General features: G+C 34.9%; 1 protein-coding gene across 1 annotated transcript; it reads left to right on the top strand.

Annotated features, from left to right (window-relative positions):
• Positions 1 to 2,803: 2,803 nt before the first annotated feature.
• Inx7 (innexin 7) lies at positions 2,804 to 10,696 on the top strand. The gene is made up of 8 exons (XM_068772773.1): positions 2,804 to 2,876; positions 4,016 to 4,283; positions 5,052 to 5,229; positions 6,472 to 6,619; positions 7,135 to 7,324; positions 8,316 to 8,466; positions 9,469 to 9,658; positions 10,454 to 10,696. The coding sequence occupies exons 2-8, from the start codon at positions 4,044 to 4,046 to the stop codon at positions 10,608 to 10,610; spliced, it is 1,254 nt and encodes a 417-aa protein (XP_068628874.1). The 5' UTR covers positions 2,804 to 2,876; positions 4,016 to 4,043; the 3' UTR covers positions 10,611 to 10,696.
• The last annotated feature ends 5,062 nt before the right edge of the window (positions 10,697 to 15,758 follow it).

Genomic DNA, 15,758 nt, shown 5'->3' with positions numbered 1-15,758 from the left:
ATATCGAGTCTCAATAGACTTTTTATATCGATTTTCAAGAACTTATTGCATTAATAATTTCAAATTTTCATAATTCTATTTTGAAATTGGAACAATGGCAAGGCTACATTAAAATTTGACATTTTATTCCGTTAATGACTGCACCTATTCCGATCACAGATAATGTTACGTGACATTTGATAGAGCCAACTGACAGCGCGAATAAAACATATTTAATCTGTGAGATGACACGATTAATAATCTACGCAACGATATAACAAATGTTAACTAATGCTAATCGCTAAATGCGTTAGCAGTTATAATTGATAACGAATGTTAAATATTCGTTAGATGATAAGGTTGCCTGATATCCATCTTTTTTCGATGTATCATCGTAAGCCTTTATCCATCTGTTGCTTGGCATATATACCTTCGATCATAAATTCAGCCATAGAATGTCCACTGCTGGGAACAGGCCTCTTCATAGATTTACAACAGGACCTGTGGTATGTTCTACATTATAATTGATTTATCAAATCAAACCTTTAATGAATTCACCCTTAAATCTATGCGTCTTAGTAAGAGAGAAATGGCAGAAGATGACGTTTATACAGCTGCTTTTAAAAGAATACAAAAAAGATAAAATCCAGTTGACAAGTGACATGCAATATCTAAAGGTTGACCAGAGGACACTCTCTTTTACAATAGACGCGCCAAATTCAACCTTGAATATGTGTAAGAAAAGGACCAATATATAGCTACTTCCGCCTATCACAGAGTGTTAGAGGCACCAATCGCTGTAATATTACTCCTGAGGATGCCCCGTGGAGGGGTGAAACACGTGTTGAGCGATTTAACGGTGGTAGTTGTGTAATTCGCATTGTTTGCCGCATGCGCATTTATCAGCGGGCTGGCGGGCGGTGCACTTTATTGCACGACTACTGCTGCATGGCGGAAGTAGCTATATATTGAATATGTGTATCTTCGTAAGTGGGAAGTGTCAAAAGTCCATCTTTACACAGCTGCTCCGAAGTTTCTAAGAGTAAAAGATTAAGGAGATAAAATCCAAAAGAGTGACATGAATATCTGAGAGAAGAGCTTTAGTCTCTACAGTGGTAACATAGTGATCATTACATAAGTGACACTACGTATGTAGGTATCAAATAAAACATTACCATCTTCATCATATCCTCCGATAGACGCCCACTGCAAGGTATTATGCATTCCTCAAAGATCGCTAAGATGATCGGTCTTGCGTGGTCACATCCAGCGACTCCTATAGAGTTAATGGTGGTCCACCTAGTGGGGAACTATGCTGCGTCTGGTCACCCCTCGCGAACTTTTCGAACCAAACGACCGTGTGCTAGATGAGCGAAGTCTCCCTCCACCTGACATTTCAGACGAACGTTTCTTAATGCTGCGTCCACGATCTTGGTCTTCTATGGATCTCCTCATTACAGATTCGATCTCGCAGCAAACTAAATAAACCATTATTATTATAAAATTCTAATAAGCGTAGTTGCGTCATTTAAAGTGTGATTAGCGTAATCTGACGCGGCTATTCGTTCCACAGATTATAAAAACACATTTTACCTTTTATAAATGCAATCACAGGAACGTATTGCACACATGCGCGTTTCTGTTTACAGTTACGTTATAAGTACAGTCGCTGTCACAAATAAATGAACCTCAAAAATACTTTCTTGATAAAAGTTACATGGTGAATAGGTATGTAATTATGCTTGCAATTGTACAAGTGCTATAATTCGCTTATCATATAATATTTTTCACAGTTATTAGTATTTATTTTTTAAAATTGTGTACTTGTTTATTTAACAATATGCACTTAACAATATTTATATAAATTATTTAAATATTATATAATGAAGTAAGAAAAGTACAAATGTTACGACTAATTAAATTTATAAACGAAATACCATAGAGTAATAAGCAGTCTGTACGAAGCGTTGAATATATGAATGAATATACCATTATATATATATATATATATATATATATATATATATATAATTCATAATAAAATCCAATAATTGTGATGATTCCGTCAGCTTGTCAAGCAATAGTTTTGAAACCTTCGCTTTAAATGCGCAGTGATTCTTGATCTTCCTGATATCGAGGGGGAGTCCAGAGAAGAATAGATTGTATAGCGAAAGGGGAGTGAGTTAAGTCGCTACTATAGGGGGGAGGGGGAGGGGGTCTAACTAGACGATTGTTTAGGAGCGAAGTGTTTTTTTCGGGTGTTCCATCAACGAACTGGAATTGAGATGTTAAGTAGGCAGGTGAAATGGGAGAAAATATTAAAGAAAAAGTGTACTTAGTGCACATAAAGAACGACGAAAATAGGCAGCCATTTTAGCGGAGAACGGTAGGAAGATAAACGCTCGAATTTGCGGAGATTGAAAATAAATCGAATGCAGTTATTTAATAGGCGGTCTAGTTTGTTGAGATCTACATTCAGATCAAAATAGCGCACATCGCCATAGTCATTTATAGGGAGAATAAGTGATTTCACAAGCAAGGCCTTAGTTATAGAAGGAAGAAAGTTTTTAGGACGGTACAAAGTACGCAGGGAATTGGAAACTTTCTGGCAAATAGAGGTCTGTACCCGCCAGCTCACAGTGAAACTTTACGCGGAAACGAACACTTCGTAACAACATGGTAAGAATTACTGGAGTCATTGTCTCCGAGCGTATTGTCTAAGAGAACGCCCACGAAATTGCCGATGTGCCATTCGTCTGTCTATCACGATCGCTATCTTATCATATCACGCCGTGATAGCCGGTGACATATTCATTCGGTGGCGCAGGTGGCACGCACGTAGTACAGAGTTTTTTTTTTAATTCGCAGTGTTCTGTATCCGTTATCTGTGGGCAAAAGTAAGTGGAAAACGATTAAACAAAGGAAATTATTTGTTCTTTAAATATTTTATTATAAGAAAATGATTATTTATTTTTATAATTGTAAGATTGTCAGTGATAAAAATGTAATTAATCGCGTTTAAAAAGTATGTATATGACTTTAAGAAAATATTAAAAAATTCGTTGGGGTGAGTGAATGAAACAGACAATATATACATATATCCGCGATAGGATATATATTTTGCAAGTCGAGTTCTCCAAAGTAAGTCCTAGCGGAGTAACCTTGGTCCTTCATACCTTCCCAAAGGACAACCACCGTGGAGTTTTTATTTGGTAGTAATTTCAAATAACTCTGGCTTTCCCTAAAGAACAAGGTACGTTGAACATACAGACAATTTTCCCTAAAATCCAAAAAAAAGTTATTTTAGTCCAACCGAAAGGCTAATAAGAAATGGCTGCACCAAGTAATCTCAATGAGTCCACGTGGAAAGCATATTTAGGAATGACACTGTGTAATATATATTGCAATACACTGCTGTCTTACTCGGAGATTAGACTAAAAAGGGGTGCAGAAGGATGCAATCAACTTCAATGCTAAGATTCAGACTAAATTAGGTGTAGAGGGCTGAAAGACACTTGTCCTTATAGGTGCTCGCTTCATTCACATGCTTTGCCGTTATATAAAAAGTATAGAAAATATGATGAGCCATTAAATATTGTGTGCCTTTTATGGGAAGACAAGAGGAAGATTTATCAGCTCTCAGCTGCGTTGGCAAAAGTATTTTACTTGGTACAAGTCTAACATATTAATTTCGCATCAACTATGCATTAGAATAGAGAATTTCTATTATTTATCATCGACATAGCTCGAAGAATTGGTAGTTTCGTCTGAAGTGGCAGTGGATGGAATATATTGCTCGTGCAACCGATGGCCGTTAGGGCCTAAAGACTCTCGGGTGGCGAACATGAAATGGCTCCCTGCTAGGTAGACCAACTACAAAAATAAGGTCGTGGCAAGTCTCTGGATGAGAATATAGAGGGGGCTATGTTTTGCATCGTGCGTCCATCAGCTAAAAAGAATAAGAAGAGGATTTCTAAAGTTTCAAATATTATGTCAATATCTTTTTCGTACCTAAGATAAAATCTTTTGATTCCAGTTCCGTGCAATAGAGAAAGGTAGGAAAGATGTTAGCGGCCACTCTCAGCACGTTGACGCCGCGTATGCGGCTCAACTACTCCAAGCCAAACATAGACAATTTGGTGTTCAGACTGCACTACAAAGTGACGGTGACCCTTCTTCTGGCATTCGTCATCCTCGTGTGCGCGAGAGAGTACTTCGGCGAGCACATCAAGTGCATCTCCGATCAGGGCGTTCCGGACCACGTCATCCAAACTTACTGTTTCTTCATGGCGACCTTTACCATCGTAAGTTAAATCTCCGAAGTCAGTGTTAATCTTCTGCGTATAGGATTATGAATATTTTGAAGAGAGCTTCCGAAAAATTGGCGGCAACTTCGGGGAGCTCTTGTCATTGACATAGGAGAAAAAGGCATTGAATAAAGAAGATTTGTGAACGTAGAAATTAGACATAGACATCATTATTTCGTTTAGGAATTATAATTCGCCATCTGGGAGCTTTGACATCTTTACTTCTGTTATTTTGCATGTGTATCCCATAAGTCACACTGCAAGACATAGGCCGATGTAGAAAAGGAAAGGTAAGAAGAGGAATATAAGATATTATGAAGGGAAAAAAAGAAAAATGCATAGATGATATTGAGATGGATAAAAGAGGAGCATGACAGTAATACTATTCAGTAAAAAATTAATAGTTGTATAAACAGTTTCTGGTTTATCATGATTTTTGTTTTTTTAATGTTTACTTAGTCAATTTCTTTTGAAAAAGGAGTATTTTCGTATACCTGAAAATTATCTTCGATCTTTACATGGTTTGCTATAGAAGATCTTAATTCACTTTGCGTAGTTCAGTTTACCTCATATTTTGGAACGTAACCACGTCGCAAAGCGAGGTATTGGTGTATGTTCTTAACATTATTAATAGTTCAGAATTTTAGTACATAATCCATTTTATCCAACTCTAAAATCCATGAAAAAGAAGAAAGAAGGCAAGTATTAATAGAGACTGTAGAAGTAAAAAGAAGGTGTAAGAAATGTTTCAATTGTTTTTAACAGGTGCGACATTACAACGAGAGCTTGCTGGAGCACGGGTTTCTACCGCATCCAGGCGTGGGCCCCATCATGGAGAACGATCGGACTCTCCATCACACCTACTACCAGTGGGTGCCATTCATTCTCTTCCTTCAGTCAATATGCTTCTACATGCCGCATTACATTTGGAAGAAGAAAGAAGGTACTAAACATTTATTTTAATTTAATACCGTTAACACGTTACTATGTATATCTTTAAAATTACGTGTTGTAATGATAAAAATCGAATCACATAAAACTGTGGTTTGCTGGGATGTGCTACTGTTTTATAAGTTTTAATAATATTAATTCATTGTCATAAAAATAATAACGAAACATGAAGAAAATTTATAGGGAAGAAGCGTTTGTTTAAATTTTCTATCAAATTGCTCTTTCGGCATTCTTTTTTTTTTAAATTTCCCTATTAATTCTATTTGTCACCATTATCATTATGTAAGCCGATAAACACCCATTTCAAGTCATAGACCCGCATCTAGAAACTTTCCGCGACCTTTTAATTGTTCTACCTAGTATAAATAAATGTAATAGTAAAAATAGTGCATATATAGGCTATACACGAGCGATCTATCTAATTCTACCACAGACGAGAAATTTGTTGTTTATTATATTTATTCAATAAAGAATTTAATACTAATAATTGAAACAGTAACAACTAGAATTGTAGTACGTTAGTATTATAATACATACGTAGTATTTATAGTTTATTTTGGTATCTAAGATAGGTGCCAGGTCTTGTTTCAATATTAGAAAAAAACCGACATTATCATTATATACTATGTACTTGTATTGTATAATAAATTGTAACCCGTCATTAAAAAATATTTAAATGTGACAAAATGAAATTAAGTTCACAGTTTTAGCGGTCAACTTTACAGTTTGTTTTAGTTTTAGTTCCATCGCTACCCAGTAACAGAGATAAATAATTTCTTAAATGCATAAATAAAAATAAATAAACTCAGAAGGCACTTACGTAACACTTGTTTTGATGCACACTCGCAAATTATTCCATTCCGTTTTTGTAAGCATTATCGACAAAGCGAAATAAAATCGTTGTCACGGATGTGATGACGATATAGTTAAGATCAAGGGAAGTTAGCTGATTATCTCTTTCCAAAGGTCGTTGTGCAATATTTATTGCTGGGTACTGTATATATTATAAATCGATTGTAATGCTTTGTCCAATAAATTATCATATTTATGGGAAATGGCATTACAGGGAAGAGCAAGAGGCCGTCAATATTGAGGGCCATTTGAAATAAATAAAAATGGCTCCTCTTTGGACCTCTTGGGCTGTCACTCGTCAGAGAATAAGGGTATCAATAACTTATTATCTAACTTCGATTATGTAATCTAACTAATAACAACATGTACGTTGTTTCCAAAGGAGGAAGAATCAAAGCTTTAATCGATGGGCTACAGATGGCAGGTCTGGCGCTGCAAGCCGAGGACATGAAGGTGGGTTCCACAACCATCCCATCCAAGGGTACCGTTGAAAAACAAATTGAAATGATCAGAAAAGACATATTGTTAAGGTAAGTTATATTTATATCGATTATTAACAATTTTATCAAAATTTTAAAATCGGTGAACCGATAAGGACAGATAGATTAACGAGAAATAAAATCATTTGTCTGCACGTAACATGATATTTCAGAATTTAAAAAAAAAGAATTCTGGAAATTTGAAATTATTAAGAGGACAGAAAAAGTAAATCAATGATCAATCAGTGATCGCTCTGAAATATGTTGCATTATTTTTTTTATTGAAATGCGAAAAGCCAATAATTTCTGGCAGTATAATTTCTACAGGGACAGATAGTAAACAATAATTAATTTTAATATGTATTAATCCGAATTTTGAAAACTCTTTTTATTTAGTTGCTTATTATTTCTAAAAACATTACTATTCGGATAGAGTGTACAATACATTCATTGAGCAAATGAACGCCTTTAAAGCTTTTATACTTATAACAAATCACTATGTAATATAAATATCGATAATGTTGTCAAAATGTGCGAAATATTAAACCAAAGTAATATTTACACAGGCTGCACATAAGTCGAACATGGTCGACGTGGCTCGTGGCGCTGGAGTTGACCAACTTGTTGCATCTCATGTTCCAAATATGGATAATCAACATCTTCCTCAACGGACAGTTCATTAGCCTGGGCTCCAATGTTTTGGCTTATAACGACTGGAATCAAATCGCCGATCCTCTGGAAACGATATTTCCAAAGGCAAGTATCAGTTCAATCTCATATTCACAAACACTTAAACGTTTAGCCTAGTTCACGGACCCTTCCGCTACGTGAACTCAATACCGATGAAGCTGTAAAACCATTAGGGCTAACAGCATTAACATCTTCAGAAACAATAGAAATATTTAGTGCATTTCGGAATTACAATATTGCCAAATAGAAGACGAAGACTTCAGACTTTTACAGCGTAATGTTGGTAATGTTAGGTTTAGAATTATTCCGTTAATAATAACCGACTAAACGAAATGAAGTGCGGCATGCGCTCTGTCACTCATTAGAGTATCTGCTAGCAAGTGACCTAAGGTCTTAGTGGACTCCTACGAAATATCTTACGTAATATTCCCAAGGAATATTTCGACCCTGGCTAATGTAAAAAGGTTAAATATAATCGCGCTTTCCACTCGGACATCTACAATTAGACAAAACTGTAAAAGCTAATAAGAGAAGTGACCTTATTTTGATTTTGGGGGGATAAGGAATCCTTTGGCTTAACACAAGATACTGTGCTCTCTGGGAAAGGACAAGGTGTTAGTGGCCATTCGAACCTTTGCAAGGCCCACTGGATTACCTACAGAACTAGCAGGTGCCCGTTGATTACTGTTCCATGGCATATCATCAAGACAAGGAACTTACTGGCCGTAACCCATTAGTCTGCTGTCGGTTAAACTACATTGCTTGGTCACTAAAACAAACAAAGATCGGTACCGCGCTGCCCTCATCTTGCGACTTCCGATTGATTGTGCCGTCTGTCCACTAAGTGGGCGATCTACCTATGCTGCGCCTACTGGCTTGTGATCGTTACTCAGGAACCTTTTGTCCAATGGCTGTCGTTTGCACGAGCGATGTACTCAATAAGCGTATTGCCATTTCAGACAAGCAATTCTTTAAGCTATGGTGACCTTGGTTCTTCTGCGGACTATTTGTTATCAGCTACCTTAAAATTTTGTTTATTCTTTATAATACATTGCAGGTTACGAAATGTCTATTTCATAAATACGGTCCGAGTGGTTCCATACAACAGCACGACGCCCTCTGCGTGATGGCGCTCAATATCATCCATGAGAAGATTTACACAATACTGTGGTTCTGGTTCCTTTTCTTGTTTATTGTCTCACTATTGGGTAAGTGTTTGTTTAATTAGACCCTTGTGTTGCGAAATAGTCTTTCTTATCCTTTCATAAGAATTACGGTTTTACGATTTCTAAGAAAATTATCATAGTCAATTAGTTCCCGCTGTCCAAAACACAGCGATGATGGTGGAATCCAAATTAGTGGAAGTAACAAAAGATATGTTGGTTCCATTAAAACGTTTCTGTTTATCGTTACAAGAGTTGTGAGTCGAGTTCCACAACCTATGAACTAACATATAGATAGTATTATAAAAAAGAAAAGAAGATGATGATCGGATCTGTATTACGTTATCTATTCTGAAGGAAAAAGAGATGTAACGCTTTAAGGTAAATACAAAGAAACCGGAACAAGAGAGAATTAAATAGATGAGCATAAAAAAATAGTAATGTAGAAAGATGCCACTGTCTCATAGATTTAGTTCATATTTGTATAATATTAAAAGTGAGTTATGCATGGCAAACAATGCGAATTACACAACCACCACCGTTAAATCACTCAACACGTGTTTCACCACTCCATGGGGCATCCTCAGGAGTAATGTTACACCGATTAGTCTCTGTGTTTGGTATATATTAGTCCTTTTCTTAAATAAAAAAGAACAAAAATTATGAAAATAATCAACAAGAAAGATAAAATAGCTGTGATATTAGAAATGTAAATTAAGTGCAGTATAGACAGTAAGGAAATAACAATAAAGAATGATTAAATTAAATAATAATAAACGTAAAAATGTAAAACTGAAGGGAAGGTGAAGAAAGTAAGGCGATGTATGAAAGGAAAGTCTAGATGAAATGAGAGATATTGTAAAGGAAATTAGAGTAAAGAACGAAAGACATTGAGAAGGACGAAACATAAGTATTGAAAATAATTAAATTTATGTGAAAAATTACAATGTAAAAGTCCTTGTTCACCCATGATAGAGGATCAATGAGAAGCCCAAAAAGAAAAAATTAAAATAGTACATAATCGTTATAGTTGTGTGAATGTTTTAGCTGTAATTTGGCGCGTCATGTCCTTCTTCCTGTACCGCCGCTCGTTAAAGTTCAACCACATGGTGTTCCGGCAAGTGTCTTCTGGAAAGTTCGATCCACACAACATCATCCAAGTGGTCAACGGCTGTCAGTACGCGGACTGGCTGTTTCTGTACTACCTCGCTAAAAACATGAAGACATCTCTTTTCGCGTAAGTTTAGTTTTTTTTTTATTTCATGTAAACATCTAGAAGTACCACAGTTTCTTTTTCACATAGATATACATACATGGATCCTGAAAATATTAACATTACCAGAGCCGAGGTTTGAAGGTTCAGGCGCGCATCTTTAGCACTTTAGACTTTAATGACAGATAGCAGTTGTCCAGTATAAAAAAAACTCATACTCACAAATTACTATCAAGAAAAAGCTCTTATATTCGGGGCATATGTTCTATAAATATGCCGCGAATACAGACACCGTGAAAACGGTATAGTAATTTATATGAGATACTAGGCTAACACTGCTCAATAATATTCTACATGCTGTCGCATTATTTGACAGTTACATAAAAGATTGTCAGGAAACCAGTATTTATCGGAGGATTTTTTAGATTATATATATCTCTCTTCAATAAAACTTAAGTCTCCACTAAGAGAACATCTAAATGTCTACGGTATTCGGTCTTCTAGTAACATATACACCAGGGGTGGTCAAGCTGAGGTTCGCGAGACAAATGCGGCTCTTTGAACGACTATTTTTTAACTTTTGTACACATAATTTGTACTTTTATCATATAGTTTAAATAAATATACTTTATGTAGAAAAATATTCGTTTGCGTGCTTTAAATTGTGGCTCGCGAAAAATTTCAAATTTCGAACAATGGCTCTAATTATCAAGAAGATGAACCATCCCTGGTATATGTCTCCATACGTTCTATTTCTGAGAAGAGAGACCGATGTATTTTAATTTTTCTATCGCTACCATTGTCCATATTTTATTGCAGGGAGTTGTTTAATCGCGTGGCAGAAGAGCTGAAGAAAAGAGAGCTTCATTTAAACAAAGACAAAAATAAGGCGAACGGTGAGGAACCTGTTCTCTTAAGTAAAGTGGAGTACACCGACGAAACGCTTCCACTTAAAAGTGAAAAGAAATCTTCGTAATTACGTCTCTTTAACGAGGATTTTAGACTGTGATTTATATATTTATTATTTAAGAATTTTTGTATGTTAAGTTTGGCTCAAGTGACTACGACTATTGTTTTAAGCTGTTATTCAACACAAGACTAGAATGGACTTTAAGTGATAAATAAGCTCCCAAATTTCAATATTCGCTTACGATTTATACTTAGAAGTATATTTAAAAGCTACTACTATTTCACTAGGCGGTCTTTAGTAAGGAAAGACCTACCTATATATATCTACTACTTGCTGGACTATATAGGAAGATTCCAAACGCGCACTTATTAAAGAGGACCCCACAACGAACTTAGTAAAGTTTTTTTGTGGTCACTTTCCTAAATATACTTTATACAGTATTTTAAAAATAATTTTCAGGCTTTATGATCACTTTAGAACAATCCGTTCTAGTCTTTGTTAATTTTGGCTTTTACTGCTTGAAAATTTATTACTTTTAGACTCTGTGTTTGGCACTAATCGGTGTAACATAACTCCTGAAGATGCCCCGTTGATGGTTGAAACACGTGTTGAGTGATTTCGCGGTGGCAGTTGTGTGATTCGCATTGTTTGCCGCATACGCATTTATCAGCGGGCTGGCAGGCGGTGCACTTTGTTGCACGACTACCACTGCATGTGCGGATGTGGCTAAATATTGGCCCTTTTCTAACTTATTACTTTTAACTTCTCTGAAATAAAAAAAAATTAATGTACATGAAATATAAATGTACTATATAAGATGCTCAAACTATTATATTTCATTATGAATGACAGCTTTAATGCGCAAGGCTAGGTTAAAAGTCAAAATGACTATAGTTTCATAGCATTGATATACAACTATTTTGTTTTCTTATAAGCAATTTATATAACATAGTGCTTATATAAACAGAATCATTGAGGTGAGAAAGCTTTAAAGCAGTGAATATAAAGCCTTCAATTTATGTATGGTATACCTAACGTAATAATTAATAGTTTTAGAAATAATTAATAATTTAATGATAACATAGAAAGAAAAATAATTTTTAAAATTCGGATCACCACAGATTAAAATCATTATTTACAATCTGTCGACAGGGAGACTGTACTGACAGAAGCTATAGACCTGTAGCATTCCAGTAGAAAAAAATGAAACAATGTTACATATTTCAGAGCGATTACTAGATTATTGCTGATTGGAAAAAGTTGTAAAAGTTTTAACGCTTTTTTGCTGACAAATGATCTAAAAGTCCCCCATTTAAAGCTTCTTCACCTAAAATAAAACGCTCTTTATATGTATTACATAAGTAAACATTAGGTTCAATAGTTTTAAGTGAAAAAAATAAATGTTAATGTTTATTTTGTTATATATTAAGATTTGTATTTTGACATAAAATATGCAAGGTTACCAGTTTTTCACGTAAAGTTTTTTTTTTATAGCAATATAACTCGACTTGGACACTCAAGTAAGGAAATATGTTGCCATTTTGTTAATCTTGTTTGTTTTTTTTTTACGAATATAGTTTAAGTTCGTATGTAGATTAAATAAATGTTTACTGATGTCTGATATTGCCGTTTTTATTTACATAATCAATGAAATAAAGACAAAGAGATTAAAACGCTCTTGATTTAGGAACAAAAAAAACAATGATTGCGTCGTTTAATGAAGGTTAAATGATAAACAAATAGTTATCATCAACGTTATTTCATGGCCATATAGTATTAATAATTCCGTTGAAAAAAAAAGATATGTCTTTGACAGTTCTTTTTTTAAATCATCTAAGTAAACGATGACATAAGCTTAATTGCGGCCAGTGTGAAATATTTATAAGCGCTGTTAATTCGACGGATGATGTAATTCGACATTGTCATACAAACAGCATAATAGGCGTACGACAAACATATTTGTAATATTTAGCATCGTGCCAGTAATTATATACTTTTAAGTTAAATGACACTTGTGTAATGCAACCCGAATTGCGCTGGAAAATTAATAAGAGGTTGTACTATTTGATCGATGATTTCATGTTATTAGTCAACATGCAAGGTTAGACGACCTAATAGGGGTTAAAATTATGTCCATGTTAATATATATACAAGGTAATACATTTTTGAAAAGTAACTAGAACCTGAGGAATGACAAAGAAGATTATAATATATTCTTCATTCGGATATATTCTTGCTAAACCCTACTTAATTACATAACACCCAGAGGTAGAATGGGTTGACTGGAAGATAATGCCTTTAAAGTCATTCCACCACTGCAGCTCTTTAACGGTGGATAAAAATATCACATGGGAAGGCATATATTTACCTAGTTCTGCAGCATCCTATTTGGCAGACCTATAATTCATTTTGTATGGTGGGAGGTCTGTGTTCGAATATCTCCATCCTTAATATTAATAAGGTTCAACTTTCTTTATTTTCACCCGGTAGACGCTCACTCCAAGGTACAAGTCTCCGTCAAAGGTCGCCACAATGACTGGTCTCTGACCGCATCGTAGTTCTAACGGGGGGGTGGAGGGGGCCCCCACCAGCCGCGTTTATACTAGTAGTCGCCACTGTTTACTTTAGGTTGTTAAAACAGTGGGCTCTGCCCTCTACCACTACAGAAGAACTCTTGTTTCTCCTGCAGATCTCCTTACGTCGTAATCGTAACGTTACTCCGAGCATAGCCATCTCCATTGTTCTCTTATTGACCTTGAGTCTTCTTATCAGGCTTACCTTCTGCGACCACATCTTGGATTCGTAAGTCATCTCGGGAAACACACACTAGTCACAGACAAAGGGTTTAATTGATTCATTATTATTGGCCATATTTGAATCGTCATTTGGATTGACGACTTGATTTCAATCATAAATGTTTCAAGGATTTACATAATGGAATAAGAAATTTCCGTTGTAATCTTCCCCTTCGATGATGGAGACTAGCGAACAGAACAGTTTACAGATAATGTTTCTGATGATGTCTTTGACATCCGAGACAAAGAGTTTAGTGAGGATTTTTTCTCGTTTGCAACTTGCAGCGCTCGGTAGGCCAAACTTAAGCGTTGGATAATATATCACACGTGGCAACAGTAGACTCAGTCTGCCGATTTTAAGATATACGTATAAAATTGCTAAGTTCTCTTAGGTCTAGCATTTGGATCCTGTTCTACCAAACTTAGAGTCATGTTATAGATGGTAAAAGTTGGTAAAATTAAAGCAGGTTTCACCGTTAAAGATAACAATTATTCTTATTTGGAATAAAGTTTCTAGCAAATTGTCCTCTTTCAAATACACGAACCAATTTTCAAACTGTGGTAACGTCACGAAGGTTACTTTGAGGTGCACAAGACAAGTTCGGTCAAAATGTCGGGTGTGTGGTAGCTATTCAGTTAAATGCGATCATTTTGGAAGTTATATTTAATTTGTGATTAAGTAATCGCTTCGCCGTGAGCTCTGGTTATTTGTTGGCTTTCATCCCGCAGGCGACGCTGGGTGTTGACCCTCGACGAATGTTTCGGGATGTGCAGACATACTGCATCGTTTTTATTCCTTGAAATATTAAAAAATATAGTAATTTAAAATAAGAATGCTTAATTGTTATGATAAAGTTCAATCTAAATCAATTTGGTAGTCAGACGATTTCATTTTTTTTTGTTACCTTTTAATGTCAAGATTTTTCCCACTACAATAATGTATTATTTTCGTATGTATATTTCCGTTGTTTGGGTTTCGAGAATCCAGAGTATTTTATAAATTCATGGTAACGATAAAGTTAAAGTTTATATGTTCTTTTTACTCGTTTTCTCCTGACTGAGGATTTCGGCCATGTAAGACTTTGCTACCATTCTTCACTGAGCTTGTCTATTTTTATAAAGTTTTATGGAGCCGTGCATAGTGGTGATGGACGCTTTTGTAACTGCGTCAACTCTGTGAGTAAAACCGTCTTCTAGCATCTTCTACATCTATATATCTTCTTTAATGTAGGTAATAGATTCACGTATCACTAAATCTTAATGATATTTGTCGAAAAAACAGCAATTCAGTGATTTATATACAAAATTTATGAATGCAATTATTGTTTAAAGTTTTTATTTATTAAAGTTGTAAATATATCTTATTTAAATTATTTATTTAATTAAAAAGAAATTCAAGACTTCAAACAAAGTGAAAAATCAAGCATTTTGCTTACTAGAGAGTGTCTGATATCTTTTAGGTATGTTACTTTCAATTTATTTTATCGAATACATCGAATAAGACATTTTTAAAATTTTAATTATTAGCTGTAAAATTATAAGAACTAATTATACGGCTAATATAATAAATAAATAAAAGCAATATTAAACTAAGCTTTCTATTAAGCGCATTTGCAGCGCTTGTCTTGATACTATATCGTATCAAGTGCGTCCTCAGGACGAACAAGAACAAGAACAAGAACAGAACTCGGGACGAACGAGATAGTCACAAAAATATTATCAATAATTATTTTTGGAAGGCGCGTCCCGAAGCATCAGCGGGTACCTGGAATTTCGGTCGCACAGGTAGCGGCACCGACTGGTTTGGACCGAGCGCCCACACCCACACACGACAAACTCGCGTCCGTCACCCCAGCGCATCTCAAACTTTTACCACTCTTAAATTCACAAAAACGTTACCTATTTTCCCTGCAACTGTGATATACACAATATAAATACCAGAGAACAAACTAATCAATAATATAGAGACTAGATAGATATTTAAGTTATTGTAAATACGTAGATAGTAATAAACATAAATCATATTCATCTTGTAAGAGTGCCGACAAAAAGGTTATGAGTGACGTAATTAATCAAAAGAAAGTAGTTGTAATCGGTTCAGACTAGAATGAGATACAAATCGGAAGACTGCAAAAAAGAACTAAGCAAAGTATCAAAGAAAAAATGTAAAGTAGAAATTTGAATGCAAAAATAAACAAAATATGAAAACAAAATAAAAAATGTAAAAAGTGGTATTCTGAAAATGATGATAAAGTAAAGGCGATTTAAGAAAAGAAAATAAATTGTAGAAAGGCATGATATGAAGGAATGATAGAAAATATGACGAATAAAATAAAAAGCTATAGAAGATATTGAGAAGGACTAATGCTGAGGATAATAAAATTATTAAGTGGAAAGCTTATTTAGAAAAATAATGTCC

This window comes from Battus philenor, unplaced genomic scaffold (assembly GCF_028537555.1).
Source record: "Battus philenor isolate CCGP_79_NKW_IND1 unplaced genomic scaffold, ilBatPhil1.0.hap1 SCAF_5, whole genome shotgun sequence".
Taxonomy (NCBI): Eukaryota; Metazoa; Arthropoda; class Insecta; order Lepidoptera; family Papilionidae; genus Battus; species Battus philenor.
Note: the sequence above shows the minus strand (reverse complement) of the source record. Positions and strands in the feature narration are given on the sequence as shown.

What these genes read in the sequence shown, in the direction of transcription:
- Inx7 (XM_068772773.1), top strand. Translation starts at nt 4,044, where the DNA reads ATGTTAGCGGCCACTCTCAGCACGTTGACGCCGCGTATGCGGCTCAAC. An exon ending in AGAAAAGACATATTGTTAAG is followed by an intron (nt 6,620 to 7,134) that starts GTAAGTTATATT and finishes ATATTTACACAG; the next exon opens with GCTGCACATAAGTCGAACAT. An exon ending in TGGAAACGATATTTCCAAAG is followed by an intron (nt 7,325 to 8,315) that starts GCAAGTATCAGT and finishes AATACATTGCAG; the next exon opens with GTTACGAAATGTCTATTTCA.